This window comes from Hyla sarda, chromosome 2 (genome assembly GCF_029499605.1).
Source record: "Hyla sarda isolate aHylSar1 chromosome 2, aHylSar1.hap1, whole genome shotgun sequence".
In the NCBI taxonomy this organism is placed as follows: Eukaryota; Metazoa; Chordata; class Amphibia; order Anura; family Hylidae; genus Hyla; species Hyla sarda.
Genome location: NC_079190.1, coordinates 77,577,613 through 77,601,015, shown reverse-complemented (window position 1 = coordinate 77,601,015; position 23,403 = coordinate 77,577,613). Strand labels below are relative to the sequence as shown.

The following is a 23,403-nucleotide window of genomic DNA, read 5'->3' as shown; positions in this document are numbered from 1 at the left end:
ACAAGTAGTATAAGAGTATGTTCACACTTACAGGATCTGCTGCATATTTTGTGCACCTGATTTGTCTACCCATTGAAGTTAGTGGATAACAGATCAGCTGCACAAAATATGCATCAGATCCTGTACGTGTGAACGTACCCTAATAATAGACAAGCATGTAAACATGGGTATCTTTGTAATCATGTTGACCCACAGAATAAAAGTGACGTCATTTTTACTGTACATTTTATGGTAAAATGAAAGGTGTCATTGCAAAGTATGTTTGGCCCCGCAGAAAACAAGCCCTCATATGGCTCAGTGGATGAAAAAAAAATAGAGAGTTGTGTCTCTCTAAAAGACATGGGTTAAAGGGGTACTCCACTGCTCAGCCTTTGGAACAAACTGTTCCGAACGCTGGAGACAGCGCTGGGAGCTTGTGACGTCATAGCCACGCCCCCTCATGACATCATGCCCCACCTCCTCAATGCAAGTCTATGGGAGGGGGCGTGGCGGCTGTCACGCCCTCTCCCATAGACTTGCATTGAGGGGGCTGGGTGTGACCTCATGAGGGGGCTGGGCTATGACGTCACGAGCTCCCGGCTCCTGCGTTCAGAACAGTTTGTTCCAAACGCTGAGCAGCGGAGTACCCCTTTAAATTTCTCTGTACAAACTACTGGAGAGCGTGACCAATTTGTTATGGCTGGAGGTGCAGGGGTCTAGTGAGTACTTCTGACTAGTCCATATGATGGCAAGTGCAGTGCCACGAACATAGAAGCAAGTGTTCAGTTTTCATACAGCACCATGTGAGGGAGAATACAGCGTAACACAATTCCTACTGTAACCAATGGACTGTACATGTTATGCATAGACAGAGTGGATCCTAAAGTACATGAGATGCTCTGTTGCGCAATTTTTCAGCTGACTAATAGATGAGTATCATGAACTGAAAATAAATGTTCGAATCCTGACAGCCACATTAATATTAATGTGATATAGCGCCTCCTAACAACTGTGTGTTGTGTTACAGAGGCGTGGGGCTGGGGGTGCAACCCTTGACACAGTAAGTTTTGGATGCAGCCTACATGTCAATTTGTACATCAGAGGTGCCAGGATCTTCCTGACTTCTGGCAACGCTCAGTCTATAATGCTGCACTCCTACCCAAAGCATCAGCTAGTGACAGGATCCTCAGCCGACTCTGCTACATATACTACATATACTTAAAGAATTCAGGAGTCTGAAATTAAGCAACATGCTTGTACGCTTTCTGCGCTATAGATTCTGATCATACATCACATTACATTTCTGCTTTTGTATCCTATATCAAGTTTAACACACAAAATGACATGACAATAATCATTTTTATTTAGCTTGAACTTGTTCTTGGGATATACTTTATATTGCAATGTGGATTCTGAGGGGCTAGGCTAGACATGACTACTACTTGCTGGAGACCTAGCAGATGATTTTAAAACTTAGAGGTACTATCGTGGAAAACCTTTTTTTCTTTTAAATCAACTGGTGCCAGAAAGTTAAACAGATTTGTTAATTACTTCTGTTAAAAAATCTTAATCCTTCCAGTACTTATTAGCTGCAGAATACTACAGAAGAAATGGTTTTCTTTTTGGAACACAGTGCTCTCTGCTGACATCACAAGCACAGGGCTCTCTGCTGACATCTCTGTCCATTTTGAGAACTGTCCAGAGTAAGAGAAAATCCCCATAGCAAACATATGTTGCTCTGGACAGAGATGTCAGCAGAGAGCACTGTGCTCGTGATGTCAGCAGAGAGCTCTGTGTTCCAAAAAGAAAATTAATTTCCTCTGTAGTTTCAGCAGTTAATAAGTACTGGAAGGATTAAGATTTTTTTTATAGAAGTAATTTACAAATCTGTTTAACTTTCTGGCACCAATTGATTTAAAAAAAATAAATAAAAAGTTTTCCACGGGAGTACCCCTTTAAAGGGGTACTCCACTGCTCATCATTTGGAACAAACTGCTGGAGTCGGCACCGGAAGCTTGTGGTGTCATAGCCCCTCCCCCTCCCATAGACTTGCATTGAGGGGGTGGGGTGAAACGTCATGCAGGGGCGGGGCTATTACGTCACGAGCTCCAGCGTTCAGAACAGTTTGTTCCAAACGCTGAGCAGCGGAGTACCCCTTTTCAGTTTTAAAATCATCTGCTAGGTCTCCAGCAAGTAGTTGCGGACTGCAGCAGCGACAATTTGATACACATACACTTGAATGCATTTACATGTTTTTGAATAGATTTTTCTCTGTTGATAATGATGAGACCAGTGCGTCCAGGTTTTTAACTTTATAAGACTTTCAATGTAAGATACGTTTTAATAAATGGTGGATGGCAAGTAAGGGCTCCTGTAAACACACAGTGGTCAATGGTATATACAAGTGTTTAATTAACCCTCCATCCATAGGTCATCTAGTAGTATTATGTTCCTAGGGCTGCATTCACTTGTAGTAGTGATCTTGTTCCTCTGTGGGGCTGGAATAGATTATGTTCTACAATATGCAGTATCATAGCGGAGTATTCTATACAAAGGTACACAGAAAGTAATAATGTGCAGTGTACACTTTCTTTACACAACGGGAGCCTATGGGAAACGTATCCCACTATGTTTTTTTGTGGAATACCTTACAGCCTTCTGTCATGTGTTAGGAGCTTTTTCTGGTGTAAGCTTCAACCTAACAAAATGGATGTCCTGTCCTTAGGACAAGTCATCAACTCCAACAGTATACCCCAGTCTAGGCCAATCCAACATCGATGGCCGTCCTGAGGATAGATCAGTTTTGTAAGGCTGGATAAACCATTTTATGCATTTTTTATTTTTTTTTTAACTATGGGGGAATTTATGATTGGTTTAACCCTGTTCTTGTGGTGTTCATGCTCAGAAGTAAAAAGGGATTGAAAAAAACGGATGCAAACGGATGACTTTAAGGCTCATCCGTTTTCCATAGACTTCAATGTTAAAGGGAGTAGTCCAGTGGTGAAAAACGTATCCCCTATCCTAAGGAAAGGGGATAAGTTTCAGATCGCGGGTGGTCTGACTGCTGGGGCCCCCCGCGATCTCCTGTACGGGGCCCCGGCTCGCTGGCCAGGTAGCGGGTGTTGACCACCACACAAAGCGGCGGCCGACATGCTCCCTCAATACTACTCTATGGCAGAGCCGGAGATTGCTGAAGACATCGCTCCGGCTCTGCCATAGAGTTGTATTGAGGGGGCGTGTCAGCCGCCGCTTCATGCGGTGGTCAACACGCCCCCTTCAAGCTGTCAGCATGATTTGGCATTGCGACAGATTTATCAAGTGTTGTGCGACATTTGATGAATTTGTCCCACACATGTCAAAATCACCACAACATTTGTGTTCTAAACCTGGCCGGAGAGTAGACAGTGAATGATGATTTACCCCCAATGTTTCCAATGTATTGCTTTTATAGTCTCGTTTGGAATAATGCCTTGTGTCTTCTTTTTCAGCTTGCCGGGCTCTTGTGGAGGAACTGGAGTGGGAGATCTCACAGGTAGATCCCAAGAAGACTATTCAGAAAGGATCCTTTAGAATAAACCCTGACGGCTCCCAATCTATAATAGAGGTATATCAGTTGTGGGGCATTTACATTGAAAAATATTCTGGCTTAGTCTATATACCATTGAGTAACACCTTGTACGCTTAAAGGGGTACTCCGATGCTCAGCGTTTGGAACAAACTGTTCCAAACGCTGGCGCCGGGAGCTTGTGACGTCATGGCCCTAACCCCTAATGACGTCACACTCCGCCCCCTCAATGCAAGTCTATGGCAGGGGGCGTGACAGACGTCACGCCCCCTCCCATAGACTTGCATTGAAGGGGAGGGATGTGATATGAGGGGGCAGGGCTATGACATCACAAGCTCCCAACGCCGGCTCCAGCGTTCGGAACAGTTTGTTCCAAACGCTGAGCAGCGGAATTCCCCTTTAAAATATTTCTATGGAGCTAAAAAGCCATTTATAGAAACAATTATCGTTACACTTCACACATTCTGAAGCGATCAGAATGACAATTGTTTAGTGTAAATGCACTAACCGATCAGTAATACAGCTAGCTTTTATTTATAATAGTCCTTTATATGTAAAATCTTCACACATGGTTAAATATACATGTTGACCAATTTTCCTTATACACTTTTATTGCAGGAATGATATGTTTTGTGTCTATAATGTTATAATGATTTGCAATATAAACACTTGCATATAAAAACAAAGTACAACATTGCAGGTGTTAAATTGGTTATTCAGCTAAAAAAAAATTCCCGCTTCAGCGGCAGAGACCAGACACAGAGGCTATGGCTTTTTTATTTATTTTAAAGTACAGTCTGGGCGCATTACTTTGTCCTGTGTCTGCAAGACAATCCATACAAGTCTATGGAGGGGGAGAAGGGAGCTCCGGCCACCAGCTCTAGGAGAACTGCAAATTATAGATAAAAAAATAAATAACACAGTTCTAGTCTTTTGCAAAAACATCAGGGAGTGCAGAAAAAATCCGGTCAACAACAGGGGAACTCCAAAATATACATTTAAGACATGAAAATAAGAGTTCAAACAACACCTATTTTGAAAGAGTATACATCTTTATTAAACACACATTTCATTAAAAACATGTATTATGCAGCAATGGACAAGAGACAAAAAGGAGTATCCAATACAAAAAGAGGGGCAATAAATGGTTGCTCAGATTTTGTATATAAAGGGCAGATCATCAAAGTACAAAAGGATAATAACATTTACCTATGCACAAATCACAGTTACAATGTATATTATTTTCCTCAATAATGAGTGTAATACAAAAATTACAATGTTTTTTGCTATAGATAGATTATATCCTATATCAATACATAGTACCTATTAGGGTAACAATTAGTTAACCCCACACATAGATAAATCATATAGGTTTAACATTAAATGCCAGTGCATAATATATATATATATATATATATATATATATATATATATATATATATATATATATATATATGTGACAGGTACCGGGTAAATGCAGACATAGTCCGCACTAACTACAAGGATGATAAGCAATAAGAAGCATGATAACATAACCTTACCCATGTGGGAAAGCAGCCAAAGCCCCGACCCATACGATCGTTTCAGTTTCCCTTTCTCAAGAGGTACTCAGCACTCTTTCAAACTAGGTGTTGTTTGAACTCTTATTTTCAGGTCTTAAAATGATAGATAAAGCCTTATATACATGATATACTGAATGGGGATAGGGGAATTAAGGCCATATTACACAGAACAATTATCGGCTGTATAGTTCGATATTTTCCCATATAAAAGTCCAGTGATCATTTAAAGATAAAGCGCCATTTGTGTGTCCTGCCTGCACAGTAGTAGGCTCCCTAAACAATCCTGATCTACTCCATCAGTGCTTGTGTCTTCGGGCAGCAGTCTGCCTGTGTAATACATCCCTGCCAGAATCCTCCCTTCTGAATGAAAGGACGGGGGATGCCTAAATAACAGTCCAGTCCTTTCTTTCATCTCTAACCTCTGCTGTAGGGGGACAGTCAGAAGGCTTCCATAGTCATTAAATTGTGACATAGGGCTGGGCGGTATGACCAAATGTGTGTATCGCAGTATTTTTTAAACTTTTGGCGGTTCCACGGTATATAACGATATTTCCTAGCCCCCATACCCCCCATTTTAATTATCAGCCCACATCGGTAAATACTCACATGTCACCCGCATGCGTTGCCCTCCTCGTCCTGATTGTTGCGGCCGCCGTCGCTGGCCGGGCTGCAAAAGGTAAACAAAATAAACCTTAACGCACCTACGTCGGCCTTACGCTGGGAACGTCGGACAGCCGTCTGCCTATCACCAGCCGCAGCGATGTTCCGCCTCGGACTGTGATAGGCTGATGAGCCCACTGTCATGTAAGAAGCCGGCTTCTTACATGACAGTGGGCTCAACCTATCACAAGCCGAGGCAGAACATAGTTGCGGGCAGTGATAGGCTGACGGCTGTCCGACGTTCCCATCCCCAGCAAACAAGTGAAGCCAGTACCGGACTAACGGGAGGTAAGCTAAAGTTAATTTTGTTTATTTTTTGCAGCCTGGGCATAGGGATACCGCACAGTATAGAGCAGTGGTTTCCAACCTGCGGATCTCCAGATGTTGCAAAACTACAACTCCCAGCATGCCCGGACAGCCAACGGCTGTCCGGGCATGCTGGGAGTTGTAGTTTTGCAACATCTGGAGATCCGCAGGTTGGAAACCACTGGTATAGAGTGTCAGCGCCGGCGGCCGCAACAAACAGGATGAGGAGGGCAGCGCATGCGGGTGACATGTGATTAGTACCCTGATGGGGACAGCGCTGGGCTGGGCTAATAATTACATTTTTTTGGGGGGGGGGCAGAACAGCGCTCGCGGGTCACATATGATTAGTTCCCCGATGTGGGGACAAGCGCAGTGCTGGGCTGATAATACATTCTTTCCCGAGGGGGAGGGGCCAAACCGGTATTGCGGTATGGGTTAAAATTCATATCGTGCAGCACAAAAATTTCAGTATTCGCTATGAACCGGTATACCGCCCAGCCCTATTGTGACATTGGTTCAAAAAACACCGATCAAATATGTATGGCCACCTAAGGAATATTGTGAGACAGTAAATTTAGCGTCCTCAATATTTCTGCTACCTTGCCGCACACGTCTCGTCTTAAAAGCTACAGCACTAAACTGTTTTACACCTTTCTGTTTCTTTTTGCCAAACAATCCGATCTTCCAGTATCTCTTACCATATTAAATGTATATTCATACATTCTTCCTACCTCTTTGTTTATTTCTGTGCCCACTGTTTTGGTTATTTTGTTATGATTACTGATCTTGCTTTGTCTCTGGTTGCGTCCCGAAATGTGTGCTATTATGTGCATCTGATTCTTATTGCGAATAAAATTTTATACGTTTGTTGCTAAATTTAGGTGCCCTACGCCCGAACAGAAGCTCATCTTATGGAGCTGCTCGAACAGGTTTGTGAAAACATGAAAGATTACGGTGAGAAGATAGACCCAGAAACACATCGGAAAACCTACGTACGTGTCCTTTCTCGTGACGGCAAAAGAATGGATGCCTCAAACACCAACATTGACAGAAAAGTGATATCCGATTTGAAATTTACAGTGAGTGTGTTTTTTGTTTATTGTTTTTTGTGTATGTGAATGTGACAATCACTGTATACTATTACTGCTCTCTAGGTATGATCATTACAAAAATGCTCAAAAAACAGTGGTATAATACTGCATTTTATTACTTTTTTATATATTTTTTTTGTCAATACTGAACTTGTATATAGTTCCCTATCTCGTAGTGACTGTATTATGTCTTGTACTGATCCTAAATTAGGATGTTATGTTCTGTTCAACGGTTTGTTTATATTGATTTATAGAACATAAGTGTGAACTCTTGCAGTACCCACCCTCTGTCTCTGAGATAACTACAAGGTTGCGCTGGAAAGGTCTTTGCCGTTTGCTCAAGGCTTCTCTGAGGGTATTACCCTTTCTGCTGCCTGGATAGCCCTTTTTAACGCCATTCACTGCATTCAGGGATGCATTCTGCCAGCATTACTTACTGACTTAAAGGGGTACTCCCATGGAAAACTTTTTTTTTTTTTTTTTATTCAACTGATGCCAGAAACAGATTTGTAAATTACTTCTACTAAAAAATCTTAATCCTTCCAGTACTTTTTAGGGACTGTATACTACAGAGGAAATGCTTTACTTTTTAGATTTCTCTGATGTCATGACCACGGTGCTCTCTGCTGACCTCTGCTGTCCATTTTAGGAACTGTCCAGAGCAGGAGAAAATCCCCATAGCAAACATATGCTGCTCTGGACAGTTCCTAAAATGGACAGCAGAGAGCACTGTGGTCATGACATCAGAGAAATCTAAAAAAGTAAAGCATTTCCTCTCCTTTAAAGGGGTACTTCACTGGCCAGCCACGCCCCCTCAATGCAAGTCTATGGGAGTGGGCGTGGCGGCCGCCACGCCCGCTCCCATAGACTTGCATTGAGGGGGCGTGGTGTGATGTTACGAGGGGCGTGGCTGACCCCTACAGCACGCACACAGCCTTTGGAACTATATGTTCGGAACACTGGCCAGTGGAGTACCCCTTTAATGGCCCTGATTTACTATTGTAATTGGGTTTTCTGTTTAGTTGAATTTCATTCCCAACTTGCTGTTTTTGACTGTATTTACTATTCTAGCCCAAATTTTGTTGCAGTGTGACCAAGTACATTGGCTGTCACTCTGTGATTGGAGATCCCTGAGGAGCCTTGAGCAAACCATGCCACAAGTTACATTGTATATTGACATTTAAAAAACGACGTGGAGCTTTTTTCCCCAAAAAAATATATAAGATGATTAATAAGATTTATCAAAACCTGTGCAGAGGAAAAGGTTCTGAGTTGTCCATAGCAACCAATCAGATTGCTTCTTTCATTTTTCAGAGGCCTTTTTAAAAATGAAAGAAGCGATCTGATTGGTTGCTATGGGAAACTGTTCAGTTTCTACTCTGCACAGGTTTTGTCCTCAGATTCAGGTATGTCATTTGGAAAAAAAACATCAAACATGATAAAATTATGGATACAAAAATAATTAATTGGAGTGTATAATTAGAGTTACTGATACGATAAATACAAATTTGATAACAGTATATAAATTTATTTACATTTTTTTTGAGATTTCAAAACTCAACCAGGTTCCAGTTCACGGTGCTAATTCACTGAAACCCTTATAAAACTGGTGGGGTAATGTGAGGACAGGTGGCCCTTGTTCAGGTTTTCACTGATATCTGAAGAGTTAAAATGGTTGGATTGGTTATTTTGGTGTATGTGCTGATGCAGACATCGTGCGCCAAAATAGTCAAACACACAATAGGAATTGGGGGCCAATGTCTGCATACAGATTGAGGTTTCCATTCAGGGAGATATATAGGTTTTACTCCAAATACTGCAATGTAATCTTGTTTAGTCCCCCTGCACTACAGGAGCTCAGCTAGGCGGTTAGGGGTGTGAGATGGTAAGCAGTCTGCGAAATTGTAAATCCATATGTGGCCTATAACATAGGCTGCATTCACACGGCCGTCTAGACCCATTCCGTTCTCCTCCCATCAATATTAAAAACGGACTTAAAAAAAACGGACAATAACGAATGCAAACGGATGTTATCCCTTTTGATCTGTTTTTGTTCAGTTAATAAACAAACAAAACCTTTTTTTTCGTTCTGAGCATGCTCAAAAGTAAAAACGGATCAAAAAACGGATGCAAACAGATGACATTAAAGGCTCATGTTCCATAGACTTCAGTGTTAAATTTACTGTATCCATCTTTTCTTCTGTTTTTTGGACGGAAGAAAAAAATACTGCATCTGCTGTTTTTTCTGCCGTCAAAAAAAAAATAAATACGAAATTAGTGCAGCAACGGATTGTAAAAAAAATCCCATTGACATGAATGGGATTTTTAATTTTTTTTAGACTGTTTGAATCCGTTTACAGCCTGCAAAAAGGAAACAAAACGGGGACAGACAGCTGTGTGAACGCACCCATAGACTGTGATGTATTTAATTTGGCTGAAATGTACCTCGGGGGAGGGGACCCTGTATATGAAAGGAAGCCTTCCAGTAGAGCAGTGAATTACTGCTACTGGGAAAGCTGGGTTACAGCTTAATGACTATATGTTCTGGGACTGCTGCTGGGACTGGGAAAGCTGGGCTACAACTTATCACCGTGGTGATACGGTCTAAGAATGCTGCTGATACTGGTAAAGCTTGGATACAACTCAATGATGTTCCATGCTGCCACTGGAAAAGCTAGGTTAGGCTGGGTTCACACCACGTTTTTCAAATACGGTAACCGTATACGGTTTTCCGCAAAAAACGTATCCGACCGTATCCGAAACCGTATGCATAGAGAATGCATTGTAAACCGTATTCCAAATGTTGTGTACGGTTGCATCTGTTTTGCCTCGGATACGGTTTTGCTGATTTTTCAACCGTAGGCAAAAACGCTGTCGACCACGTTTTTGCCTCCGGTTGGAAAACCGTATGCGAACCGTATGCGGTTCTTTTAACATTGTTGTCTATGAGAACCGTACACAGAATTTCAGAATACGGTTGCACACGGTTTTTCTAATCCGTTTTTGGAGTTGACACATGCGCAGATTGGAATTTCAATAGAACAATAGTAACTTTATTAAATTGCTGGAAAACTAATTCCAACAAAATAGCAAAACCGTTGGCAAAAACTTAGGCAAACTGATAGAACCGTACGGGGAAAAACCATATACGTTTTAATTTGGAGTCATTCGGTTGCATACGGTTTTTGCCAATACGTGTTTTAGCGGAAAACCGTATACGGTAACCATATTTGAAAAACGTGGTGTGAACCCAGCCTTATAGCAAAGTGAGACTGCTGGGACAAAGCCTAATGATACAGTGTAATACATCTGTTTTTTGTCTCCTCTGACTTGTCATGGCTGCTGCCTAACTAGGATATGGTTATCTCTAATCTCATCTAGAGAACAATACACTAAATTGTCACTTTATTATAGACCCCAAATCTTTTCCATGTTGGACCTCCTTTGGTTTGCCCATAGCAGTTATATAACCTTAGTGGTGTGTTGCATTGTCCTTCTGCCATAGTGTAAACAGCTGCCATCAAAGAAGCAGTTTGGTCAGCCACAATGCTTAGATAAGATATACAGTCTAAACATTCATCCACAGGTATCAGATAACCCAGGGTGTGACTCCCCCACACCACTGTATCACCTCCACCAGTATTTTATTGCCACCTCTGTTAGGCTGGGTCCACACTACGTTTTGTCCCATACGGGAGCGCATACGGCAGGGGGGAGCTAAAAGCTCGCGCTCCCGTATGTCACCGTATGCGCTCCCGTATGTCATTCATTTCAATGAGCCGACCGGAGTGAAACGTTCGGTCCGGTCGGCTCATTTTTGCGCTGTATACGCTTTTACAACCGGACCTAAAACCGTGGTTGACCACAGTTTTAGGTCCGGTTGTAAAAGCGCATACGGCGCAAAAATGAGCCGACCGGACCGAACGTTTCACTCCGGTCGGCTCATTGAAATGAATGACATACGGGAGCGCATACGGTCACATACGGGAGCGCGAGGTTTTAGCTCCCCCCTGCCGTATGCGCTCCCGTATGGGACAAAACGTAGTGTGAACCCAGCCTTACTTTTTTCCATACTGTTCCATCCTTTTTTTTGCCATACGGTTTTCTTTAGAAAAACGGATTGAAAACAGTATGGCAAAAACGTAGTGTGAACCCAGCTATTTGGAATTTCATCTTTAATTTTATAGTTCTGCCAAAAGAAAAAAAAGCCAGAAATTCTGAACATTGTTTTCCCATAGATATTAAGAGAGAGATGGCCAAAAGTGGTAAAAATAAAATCTTAAGTCATAAATATACTATCTGTCTCCTCACCGTGGGGGCATTTACAAAGGACGTTGTACATTTTCAACAGTTCTAGAGCCCAAATGTCGCAGTGAAAGTTGCGAATGTGCAGAAAATGTATCTGTGTTTTGCAGGGGGCATGTGCTCTCTCTGCATGACTCCTCTTCCAACCTGAGTCTGCTGGGCTGGGTCTCTTAAAGCGCAGCTGTCACTAATGTGTACCCACATAAACTATTCCCAGGATGACAAAGTTGCTAACATTTACAATTAAGGCATACCTTTTTGCTACTTTCTAGCTGCTTTGATCAGGCAAAAAAATGCTTTAGAAGACAGATAGGCATACACATACACCTGTATGTCAGTGCTGGGACCGTTGTGTGACTGACACACAGGTCCCAGCACATAGGCCCCTTATTCTTCTTACATGCGGGTGGCGGGTTTTCTACTGTAGAAAAAAAACAAAACTTTATACTGACTCCCTAGAGTGCACACCGGTGATGCAATGCGGGTGGCCAGTTTTCACATCAAGCACTTGCTCTCTCTTTGCGCGCTTGCTCCTGATGGCCCCAGTGTGCTGCGTAATGCTAGCAGCAGCGGAGAGAGCGGGCGCTTGCTGTGAAAACTGTCCGCCAGCTTTGCATCACCAGTGAGGACTCTAAGAAGTCAGGAGAGCGAGCACTGTTTTTTCTTCTATAGTAGAAAACTCGCTGCCCACATGTAAGAAGAACAAGGGTCTATGTGCTGGGACCTGTGTGTCAGTTACACTGCGATCCTAGTGCTAACATGCAGGGGACAGGCGTGGTGGCCGCAGGCCATAGCCAAGCCTATCCGACTGTTGCTGACTGTCTTATAAAGCTTTTATTTTTTTAAATTTTATTTATTTTTTTTAGCTCGATCAAAGCTGCTAGAAATCAGCAAAAGGTATGCCTGAATTGTAAATGTTAACAACTTTGTCATCCTGGGAATAGTTTATGGGGGTACAAAATAGTGACAGCTGCGCTTTAATTCAGTCACTGCAGTTTGCTCTGTAACCCTTCTCTCTGTTTTCATGCTGCAGTCTGATAGGACAGGAGTGGGCACGGAGGAGTCCTAGTCTCGCACTCACTTACTTAAAAAAAATTTTTTTTATATGCCACGATTTCTATAAAAAGGAAATATTTTCTTTTGCAGTATATTAAAAAGGTTAATGTTTGGTCAAGATGTACAACGTATAAAAGTTTTTAAAGTGTACCTGTCATCAACAAAAACTTTTTATATAATGTAGATTGCCATTATATGTATATTTGTAATATACATTGGTTAAAAAACTATGTATATTTTTGTCGCTACAGCTATTGTCCGTGCGTTTCTAGGAGGAGTCCAAATACAGGAAGTGAGGGTGGACAAGCAGGGTTCTGTGCAGTGAGGACAAGCGGGGCTCTGTACACTGAGGACAAGCGGGGCTCTTTTTCACCCATAAATATAAACATTTATTCTCTATCAGCTCCATTGGGGGACACAGACCGTGGGTGTATGCTGCTGTCTCTAGGAGGTATGACACTATGGCAACAAAGAAGTCGGCTCCTCCCAGCAGGATATACCCGCCTCCAGGCCCTGAGGTAATCAGTTTAAGCTTAGTGTCTGAAGGAGGTGGACATGGTCTGGATTTCTCCAGACCAGGTCTTATGTTTTATTATTTTCCTAGTTAGGGAATGTGTTTTTTTTTTATTCCATTTTCTTTCATGTTTTCAGGTGGGGACGCAGGAACTGCGTCTCACTGTTTCCCCATTGCGACTAAGGGGGCACAGACATTGCGTAAATGCTCTGTTCACCCCCTCTCGCCAACGGTCAGCGTCTGGGGTTGTACCTCATGGTTACGGATCACCCTATCTCCTTGCTCGCCTCGCTCGCACATGGTCGCCCGGCATGATGCAGGTGATAAAAGCTGGCTGAAGACTTCATAGGAAGACTTCATGAGGTAAGTTCTTCTGACTGAGGTGAGTATATTTCCCTTTCTCCTTAGGTGCAGATTTGCAACAGCTGGAGACCCTCAGTTTTTGGCCCACTTTTCTCATGGGTCTAATGGGGCTGGTTTGGACAGGGGGTCCTTTATTACTGGTGGGAGCAGTGGCAGTTTGGATGGGGCACAACTCTCTACACTTTATTCATATATACTGTGTGTATGTGTGGAACGTCTGTGTGTGTGTTTTTACATTGAAGCGTCTGACAGCCATGGTGTTCTCTATGCGGGCGCTCTGAGCACCGGTTTACTTTCACTTTTGGCAGCGGCTGCTGCCGGCGGCGTCTAGTCCGCTCAGTTCCCCTCAAGCGCACATGCATTCGCATGTGCACTCGGGGCAAGGAGCGGGCGCCATTACAATTTTTTAAATAGGCCCATTGTGGTCTATGAGGATCTCAAGGCATGTGAAACAGTAAGATAAGCAGACTGTATAAGCAACACAGTGAAATAGAACACAGTCTTGGGTGAGAGAGGCCCAGAACGGCCTCCCTCTAAACAGTTAACTGGAGTGTTAGCCACTCCTTTACTCTGTCAATACTGTAACTCTAAACTGTCTGGTTCTGCTGAACCACTTGTTCTGCCTGCTCCACCCAGACCCCCCCTGCTACTCTACCCCGGTTGTTCTTCCCGACCCTGTGGGTTCGGCCGCCCCTCCAGCGTGGGTTCCCTCCCTCTCCCAGACTATATCCTATAGACTGATATACAGTCTTCCTGAACCTCCACCATTGAAAAAGGGGACGCAGTTCCCCGAAACGCGTCTGATGTTGAGACAACCCTGCACATCATTTGAGACAATCATTACCGCATTGCCGGTCCTCACCTACTCTCTCACCTGCTCCCCGTGCCGTCGGGGTAGAGAGGATACCTCCAGCGTTGCCATATGCTGCTACGACCGCTAGGCTTCACAGCGCTGCCACACGCTGCTTCCCAGCCATCATCTCCGACCCCCCAGCACCAGATCATATCACCCCTCCTACATTTCTCCTGGGACAGAGGGACGTGTATCCGGATCGCAAGCACAGCTGTACTCACCTGACTGTGCACACTGTAGCCTGTAAGAGGCACTAAGTGCCTGAACTGTATAGCGATTGCCCTCTTGCATTCAGTCCCAGTGCCGTCGGGGTAGAGGGGGCATCGCCTGTATCTCTGCACCTAAAAACGTTTATAGTGGGCCCCAATCTGGGAGGCTCCAGAGCTACCGAAAATTTGCCTTATTGGATTATCAACTTTTTTGCTATGTACTTTCATCTGGATTAATCCTGGCTCTTATAATATGACTTTACAGTATAACTAAACAGATACTGTTTGCACTGTCCCATTGCCCCACTTTCATTGTCTCATTGTCCAATTAGTAAAGTGCAATACCACTGTGTATATTTTATATTTTTAGCATTTTATACCATTGTAACCATTTTATCTAGTGACCAATCTGCGACAAGGGCCCTGCCGCAGCCCTCACATCATGTTATAAATAAATGATATCATTTTATGCTATTTTAGACACGTTTACTCCGACCTGTAGCAAGCGTCGCTCCTCTAGAGAATGCTCCCAGGGTCCCCGCTCTGGCTCTCCAGACCCGCGTACCAGGTCAGTCTCTCTCTCTCTTCCAGGGCCGCCTCGCACGTTCCCATTCACCTGGAGAACTTGAAGAAGTTTCTGATTCGGCCTCTGACTCAGAGGACCGCACAGATGTGCCTGATGTGGTGTACTCATTAATTGCAGCCATAAGAGACACCTTCCAGCTAAAGGACCCAGGAACTTCGGACTTGGCTCCAAAAGTCTCCTTTTTTGTGCCCGACTGGCACTCAAGACTTTCAGCTGCCTGCGGGTATCTGCCTGAAGTCACCCTGACAAGAAGTTTCAGGAAACGAAGAATGTTCAAGCATGGTATTCCTTCGCCAAGGACCTCATTGCTCGGTGGACCTCCTCTCCAACTGTGGATCCGCCGGTCTCCCGCCTCTCTAAGGCACGTACCCGGCTGTTGGCTGATGCGGCTGACTTCAAGAATCCAGCGGACATGAAGGTGGATATTTTGGCAGTCTCTGATATTTTGGCAATCCCTTGAGGCAGCAGGTTTTTCCTGCTTTTGCTTCTGACTGGGTGTCAAAGGCCCTTTTAGTATGGTCTTCCAACTCTGCCAGGGTAGTCTTCAAGATCCCTCCAGAGGATTTATTTAATCTAGCTCTCCGATGCTCTGCAGCCGGAGATTTTTCTGTGTTCTGCTTCCATGTGCAGCCACTGTGCTGCCTTTACCACAAGATACCTGGTAGCCACCGTCCCTTCATGTGGCTTTAAGCCTGGAATGCGGACGCCACCTTCAGGAAGTGAGGTGACGGGCGAAAAAAGACTTCTTTATTACCTCTGGTAAGACTCACAGAACCGCTTTCCGTCGTAAGTTCTCCTTCCGGTTCTGCGGACCTTTGGCACCAATGAAGGGTACCAACAAAGGGTCCATCCAGGCGCCTTCATGGGAAGAGGGCTCCTCTTTCCAATCCCATTCCTCCTGGAGGTCGGCTATCCGTTCTGGCCGTTTGGCGGCCCCATCAGGCACCCGCCGACCTCTCTCGGGTGGTTGGTCGCCTCTTACCCTCCAGGATGCCTGGACATGCAACTTCAGGGGAACGTTTTCAAGGTTTATTCCAACCTCTTTGTGGTCTCCAAGAAAGGCGTTTCTGTTCGCCCAGTCTTGGTTCTCGAGTATCTCAGCCTGCATCTTGCGTTCCCATCCCGATGGAGTCTCTCCGTTCGGTGCTGGCGTCCATGGTTCAAGGGGAGTTTTCGTTCCTCAGTGGACATCAAGGATGCCTGCCTCCACTTCTCATTGTTTCCCGGTCATCAGCGGATCCCCCGCTCTGCAGTTCCGGACGGTAATTTTCTATTGTGGCTATCCATTTCGGTCTGGCCACTTCTCCGCGGACCTTTACCAAAGTCCTGGCGCCTGTGATAGCTTTTTTTACGGACAACGGTTTTTTTCCGTGATTCCTTATTTGGACTACCTCCTGATCTGAGCTCCAGCCAGGACCCAGATCCTGGAGAGTCTTAGTCTCAACCTTCAGATCTTGTCTCACTTTGGTTGGATGGTCATTTGGGACAAGCCCAACCGCTCTTCTGGGGCTCCAGTTCGATGTGGCCTCTACCCGCTTTCGACTCCGCTAACTCTTTTCATTAGTCTGATGCCTTCGGCTCCCTGCTCCAATTTCCATTCGCTTTTGCATGGATGTCGTGGGTCGATTGGCAGCGGCCGTGGAGGCCGTGCCGTTTGCCCAGTTTCATCACCGATCTCTTCAACTGGTGATTTTCTGCCGGTGTGACAGGTCTTCATTGTCTCTCGGCTGATCGTCCTCTCTCGTCAGTCTTGTTGGTCCCTTCTATAGTGGCTTCGTTTTACCCCCTCATTTTTTTCGGAGGTGTTCCTTCCTGTCCATCCCTGCCAGTCTATCAGACTGGGGAGGTGTTTTCAGGGACTGCCCGGTCTGGCCATCCCTGGGATGTGATCTTCTCGGCCGGTCCTCAGTCGTCCAAGGCACTGGTCCCTACATCCAGGGGTGTTTGCTGTGATCTGCAACCCCTGGGGCGCTCCAGGCGTGGACCTCTGCTTGTCCCGCCACAACCGAAGCGTTCCTCTCTTGGTCGAGCCTTGCCCTACCTTGTCTATTTGGTGGTCGGGCTTTGCCCTACTTTATTTGTTTCCTCCCTTTCTTCTCTTTTCGGGGTCTTGAGGAAACTCTCAGTGGGACGTTTCCGCCATTCTAGTGGCCCAGCCTGGGCCCGGCGGGCGTGGTACGTCGTCATTGTCAGGCTCCTGAACGACTTAACGTTGCGCCTTCCCTATCGTCCAGACCCCCTATCTCAGGTCTCCTGTGCCACCCCTATTACTGTCTCTGCTTTGACGGCTTGGCGGTCGAGACCGCGGTTTTGAGAGCCGCAGTTTCTCTTCCCAAGTCATTCGCACCATGCTCAAGGCTCATAAGTCCGCCTCGGCAAAAATTTACCACCGTACCTGGCGGTCTTATTTTAGTTGGTGTGTCCTGTTACCTTTTCGGTTTCCTGTCTTCTCTCTCTCTTGCAGTCAGGATTGGAACTGAGGTTGTCTCTCAGTTCCCTTAAGGGTCATGTTTCGGCCCTTTCTTTCTTTTCCATCGTCCTCTGGCTTCTAATTCTCATGTCCGAACCTTCCTTCAAGGAGTGGCGCATGCTGCCCCTCCTTATCGGTCACCTTCTCCCCCTTGGGACTTGAATCTGGTTCTGGGGGGTACTCCAAGGTGAACCTTTTGAACCCCTTGGTGAGGTGTCCCTGCGCTTCCTTTCTTGGAAAGTGGCGTTTTCTTGTTGTTATCTACTCCATTCGGAGAGTGTCTGAATTGGCAGTTTTCTCCTGCCGTTCTCAGTTTCTGGTGCTTCACCAGGACAAGGTTGTCTTCCGGCTAGATCCTTCCTTTTTGCCTAAGGTTGTTTCGGCCTTTCATCTCAATGAGGACGTTGTTTTTTTCGTCCTTTTATCCCGCTCCTTCTCATTCTAGGGAGCATTTACTCCACAAACTGGATGTGGTTTGGGCTGTTAGGTATTACCTCTCTATCTCTTCTTCGTTTCGTCAGTGCGATTCCTTTTTCGTCCTTACGGAAGGTCGTCGTAAGGGACAACCTGCTTCCAAGGCTACCACTTCTCGGTGGATCCGGTCTGCCATTTCGGAAGCCTATCGCTGTAGGGGGACGATTCCTCCCTTCAGGGTTTTGGCTCATTCTACCCGTTTCTGTTGGGGCATCCTGGGCTCTCCAGAACAAAGCCTCGGCCTCGCAGATTTGCAAGGCGGCTACTTGGTCGTCTTTGCACACTTTCTCAAGGTTCTACCGGGTTCATACCTTCGCATCGGCTGATGCTAGTCTGGGCCGTAAACTGCTGCAGGCGGCAGTGGAACAGCAGTCTGCCTGACTATCTGCCCACCCAAGGGACGGCTTTGGTACGTCCCACAGTCTGTGTCCCCCAATGGAGCCGATCAAAGGCGGTTCTAGACTTTTTGAGGCCTTAGGCAAAAATATATCTGAGGCCCCCCAAGCGCGATAAAAAAAAAAAAGCGCTAAGCACTATATCTATTTATCAGTGGGTATGTAGTTTAAAGTGCTGCTTTATACAGCAACTCACCAATGACGTCTTCTCTAATTTGCTTAGTTGCCTTCTCTTCTCCATTTGGTCGGGGCCATCATGACAATTTCTTCCACCCACAGTTCTTCACTGTTAAACCTGCAAAACAAACCTATTAGGCTCCGCACTTTTTTTTTTTTTCCATGGGTGACAGAGGGGTGTAGAAGAGTGCACATGGGTGACAGAGGGGTGTAGAGGAGTGTACATGGGTGACAGAGGGGTGTAGAGGAGTGTACATGGGTGACAGAGGGGTGTAGAGGAGTGTACATGGGTGACAGAGGGGTGTAGAGGAGTTTACATGTGTGACAGAGGGGTGTAGAGGAGTGTACATGGGTGACAGAGGGGTGTAGAGGAGTGTACATGGGTGACAGAGGGGTGTAGAGGAGTGTACATGGGTGACAGAGGAGTGTACAGAGGGGTGTAGAGGAGTGGGGTGACCAGGGGGCGTGGACAGGGGTGACCAGGGGGGTGGACATGTTATTATAACATTATTACGGACAGTGTACACACCTGACATCCTAACTGGCCATGGTGTGGGATGAGTATGGACTGGATCGTTGTTTCCCAACCAGGGTGCCTCCAGCTGTTGCAAAACTATAACTCCCAGCATGCCTGGACAGACTTGGGCTGTCCGGGCATGCTGGGAGTTGTAGTTTCGCAATAGCTGGAGGCACCCTGGTTGGGAAACACTGGACGGGCGGGGGTTTGAGGGGGGCTAGACATGGGTGATGGGGGGGGGGGGGGGGGTAGACATGGGTGACAGGGGGGGTAGGACATGGGTGACAGGGAGGTAGACAAGACGGACATAAATGACGGGGGGGTGGACATGTGTGACAGGGGGGGTGCAGAGGGTGGACCTGGGTGACGGTGGGGGGGGGGGTTGGACATTGTTGAGAAGGGGTAACAGGGGGGTGGAAAGGGTACGGTACTTTTGGAAATCTCACCTCACATCGGCCCGCGCAGCTTGCAGTTCCACGGCAGTCCGGCGCAAATGCAACTCGCTCCGCCGTCTGGCACCATTTTCGGCTCACTGCACTGCAAGGGGGAGGGGAGGGGGAGGGTCACGCAGGAGGACGCTGTGTGCGCAGTGCGCACCCAGGCTTCCCTTCCCATCTGGGCGCAGGCCGGGTAGGGACATTTGAAAAAAAAAATAATAATAATGTCGCCCAAATTACTGCTCTAACCATACGATTTAGGCGGCCGTGAGGCACCTTTTAGCACGAGGCCTTAGGCGGCCGCCTAAATCGCCTAATTAGAGAGCCGCCTCTGGAGCCGATAGAGAAAAGGAGATTTTTTTTAACACTAACCGTAAAATCTCTTTCTCGAATGATCCATGGGGGGACACAGCTCCCGCCCTTTTTGGGTTTCTCTTTGGTTCTCTGTCCGAGGGTGTGTTCAGTTATATATTTTCGTCTGGTTCTTGGACAGTTCGTGTTTTTTCCTTGACCTGTCGGTCCTCTCCTATTGCTCTGGTACAAAAACTGATTACCTCAGGGCCTGGAGGCGGGTATATCCTGCTGGGGGGAGCCGACTTCTTTGTTGCCATAGTGTCATACCTCCTAGAGACAGCAGCATACACCCACGGTCTGTGTCCCCCAATGGATCCTTCGAGAAAGAGGGCTTTTACGTTAAGTGTAAAAAAAATAAATCTCCTTTTTTACCAATGTATATTGCAAATATACATATAATTGAATTATCTACATATGTAAAAAGTTTTTGTTGACGACAGGTACACTTTAAATCTGATAGTGCCGATTTAAATACGAATGCAAATTATAGCTGTGGAAATATATTTATTATTTTAACCTTAGTTAAAATGTATCTATTTTTTATATTTTCACTTCTTTAACATGCTTGAAATAGCTGATTTATTACTTCAGCAGTACTTTGGGACCTGAAGAGTTCTGTGTTATAAAAATGTGGTATTTAAATAGGTAATGTATTAGAGTTTGTTTTTTGTTTTTTTCACAGAAGGTGCCTGCTTTTCGTGGGCATATGACTTGCTAAACAGTAACTGGTATATGGCTTCTGTGTTCTTAGTCCATTTGTCTTTACGTGCAGACATACACTTTGCTGAGGTTAGAACATATTGGCTGCCAGACTATAGTTTGTAGTTTGTAGCAATGCACTATATACATATCAGTATTCTCATTAGTGTCTGAGGCAGCGTTTCCCAACCAGTGCGCCTCCAGCTGTTTCAAAGCTACAACTCCCAGCATGCCCGGACAGCCTTCGGCTGTCCGGGCATGCTGGGAGTTGTAGTTTTGCAACAGCTGGAGGCACACTGGGAAACACTGGTCTAAGGAATACAATCTCCATTCTATGTTATGTTTAAAAGATTATCCCACACCAATTATGAAACCGGAGGTAAATTTTCCTCCAAATGAATGAAATGACAGGGTGCACTCTATTCACTGTCTGGGATGTCTGTAAAGTGCTGACAAGCCTACTGTAGTCCAAGAATAGCCTTGGGGCTCCACTCAGCGACCACTTTCCCAGGGTCATTTAAAAAAAATGTTTAGAAGATATTAAAACTATTTACGATCCCATTGAATTCATAGGAGTTACACAACTGTCCACGAGATTTATGTTTGCCTTATGAGTCCCTATGCCAGCCTTCCTATACCATAAAGGAGATTTATCATTCTTTTCAAACGTATGGCTTTTAAATGACAATTTTTTTTTTATTTACTTTTGCTTACATGCGACCTATTTATCAAACAGTCACATGACCTTGAGAAATAAATCGCATGTAAGCAAAACCTGGGAAACCCGCTTACAAAAGCATTTTTTAAAGCAGAAGAGTTTTCCCTTATGTTAATCGCCAAAGTTCTTGGTCTGCCCTTTGTTACCAGTAGCGTTGCTAGAGAGTGACGGGAAGGGGGGGCGTACCGCATCGGGTGACACCCTGACTGGCCTGCCTGGCACTAAATAGCTGCACTCCCTACTATCCCACAACAACCCATTCACCCTCCTCAGAAATTAAAAAATATTAAAAACATACTATGCCGCATTATGAATATCTGTACTCTAGAGGCTTTTTTGTTTAATTTTGAGCCCGCATTTTGTGACGTTGGTGTGCGGAGTCTTGCGTCGCTTCGCTGAGGCCCGAAGTTTACGTCAGGAAGGAAGACAGCGCAGCACAAACAGGCACAAGCAATAGTGAAGCCACAAAAAAAAGGCTCGGTACGTTACCCACCCCAAAATGTGCATGAAGCTGTATTACTATGGATTTTTCGTTTTTTTAAGGAAACCTTTTAGTGCCACATATGGGTTATTTACGAGATCTGTAAAAATTCTTACACAATTATTTTGTGCCTTATTCTATTTTAACACAACATTAGTTTTAAAATGTAGTGGGTACGCCAGCATGTACGTGTCCTAAAATTAACAAGCTGTGCAGTGTGTATTTTCAACCTTAACCCGTTAACGACCATGGGTGTCTATGCTCATCCATGTGCCGTTAAAGGGGTATGACGCGGGCTCCCAACTCGAGCCCGCGTCATACCGGCCGGCCCCCAGGTGATTCCTGTAGCTGGTGGCCAGCGTTAATAGCCACGGCCGGCTACTAACCTTTTTAGATCGCTGCTGTCAAAGCTGACAGCGGCATCTAAAGGTGCCTTTATTCCATCCCTGGTGGTCCAGTGGTGTGGATTCCAAAGTCCAAAATAGCGTATCTTTGGTCACTTATACCATAAAAAATGAATAAAAAGTGATCAAAAAGCCAAGAGTCTTTCAATTCTTGTTAGAGGTATCTTTGCCCATTCTTCCTTACAAAAGTCTTCCAGTTCTTTGAGACTTCTGGGCTGTCTGTCACGCACTGCTCTTTTAAGGTCTATCCATAGATTTTCAATTATGTTGAGGTCAGGAGATATTGAAGGCCATGATGTAATCCCCCGTGGATTTCAAGGTGTGTTTAGGATCATTATCCATTTGTAGAAGCCATCCTCTCTTTAACTTCAACTTTTTCACAGATGGCATCAAGTTAGCATCCAAAATTTGCTGAAATTTTATTGAATCCATTTTTCCTTCTACTCGTGAGATGTTCCCTGTGCCACTGGCTGCAATACAACCCCAAAGCATGATTGATCCACCCCCATGCTTAACAGTTGGACAGAGGTTCTTTTCATTAAATTCTGTTCCCCTTCTTCTCCAAACGTACCTTTGCTCATTCTGGTCAAAAAGTTCAATTGTAACCTCATTGGTCCACAGAACTTGTTTCCAAAATGCATCAGGCTTGCCTATATGTTCAGTTGCAAAGTTCAAACGCTGATTTTTGTGGTGAGGACGTAGAAGAAGTTTTCTTCTGATGACTCTTCCTTGAAGACCATATTTGTAAAAGTATATCTTTATAGTGGAATAGTGTACCACAACTCCAGTGTCTGCCAGATCTTTCTGGAGGGATTGTGCAGTCAAACGTGGGTTTTGAATTGTTTTTCTCACAATCCTGCGAACTGTTCTGATATTTTTCTTGGTCTTCCAGATCTTGCTTTGACTTCCACTGTTCCTGACAACTGCCATTTCTTAATTACATTCCGAACAGAGGATATTGACATCTGAAACCGTTTTGCTATCTTCTTATAGCCTTCTCCAGCTTTGTGAGCGTCAACTATTTTCAGTTTCAGATTTCTAGACAACTGCTTAGAAGAACCCATGGTGCTGATTGTTGGGGCAAGGTCAGATGAGTCTGGGCATTTAAAACCTTAGAGATTGACATAACCTGGTCTTCCCAGATGATGATTGAGAACAATCCATGACACTGGCAGGTCTCAGCTTTGCAAAGGGGGCAGTGCATGCTATAAACTCTGCAGGGTGCCCA

The 23,403-nt window shown here is 45.0% G+C and overlaps 1 protein-coding gene across 3 annotated transcripts in view; it reads left to right on the top strand.

The window, feature by feature from the left end:
- The window catches only part of CNPY2 (canopy FGF signaling regulator 2), a 45,530-nt gene that overhangs the window by 8,617 nt on the left and 13,510 nt on the right, over positions 1-23,403 (top strand). For all 3 annotated transcript variants that reach the window (XM_056562169.1, XM_056562170.1, XM_056562168.1), the window contains exons 3-4: positions 3,468-3,583; positions 6,954-7,151. In XM_056562169.1, the coding sequence (XP_056418144.1) occupies positions 3,468-3,583; positions 6,954-7,151 (314 nt within the window). The remainder of the gene's footprint in view (positions 1-3,467; positions 3,584-6,953; positions 7,152-23,403) is intronic.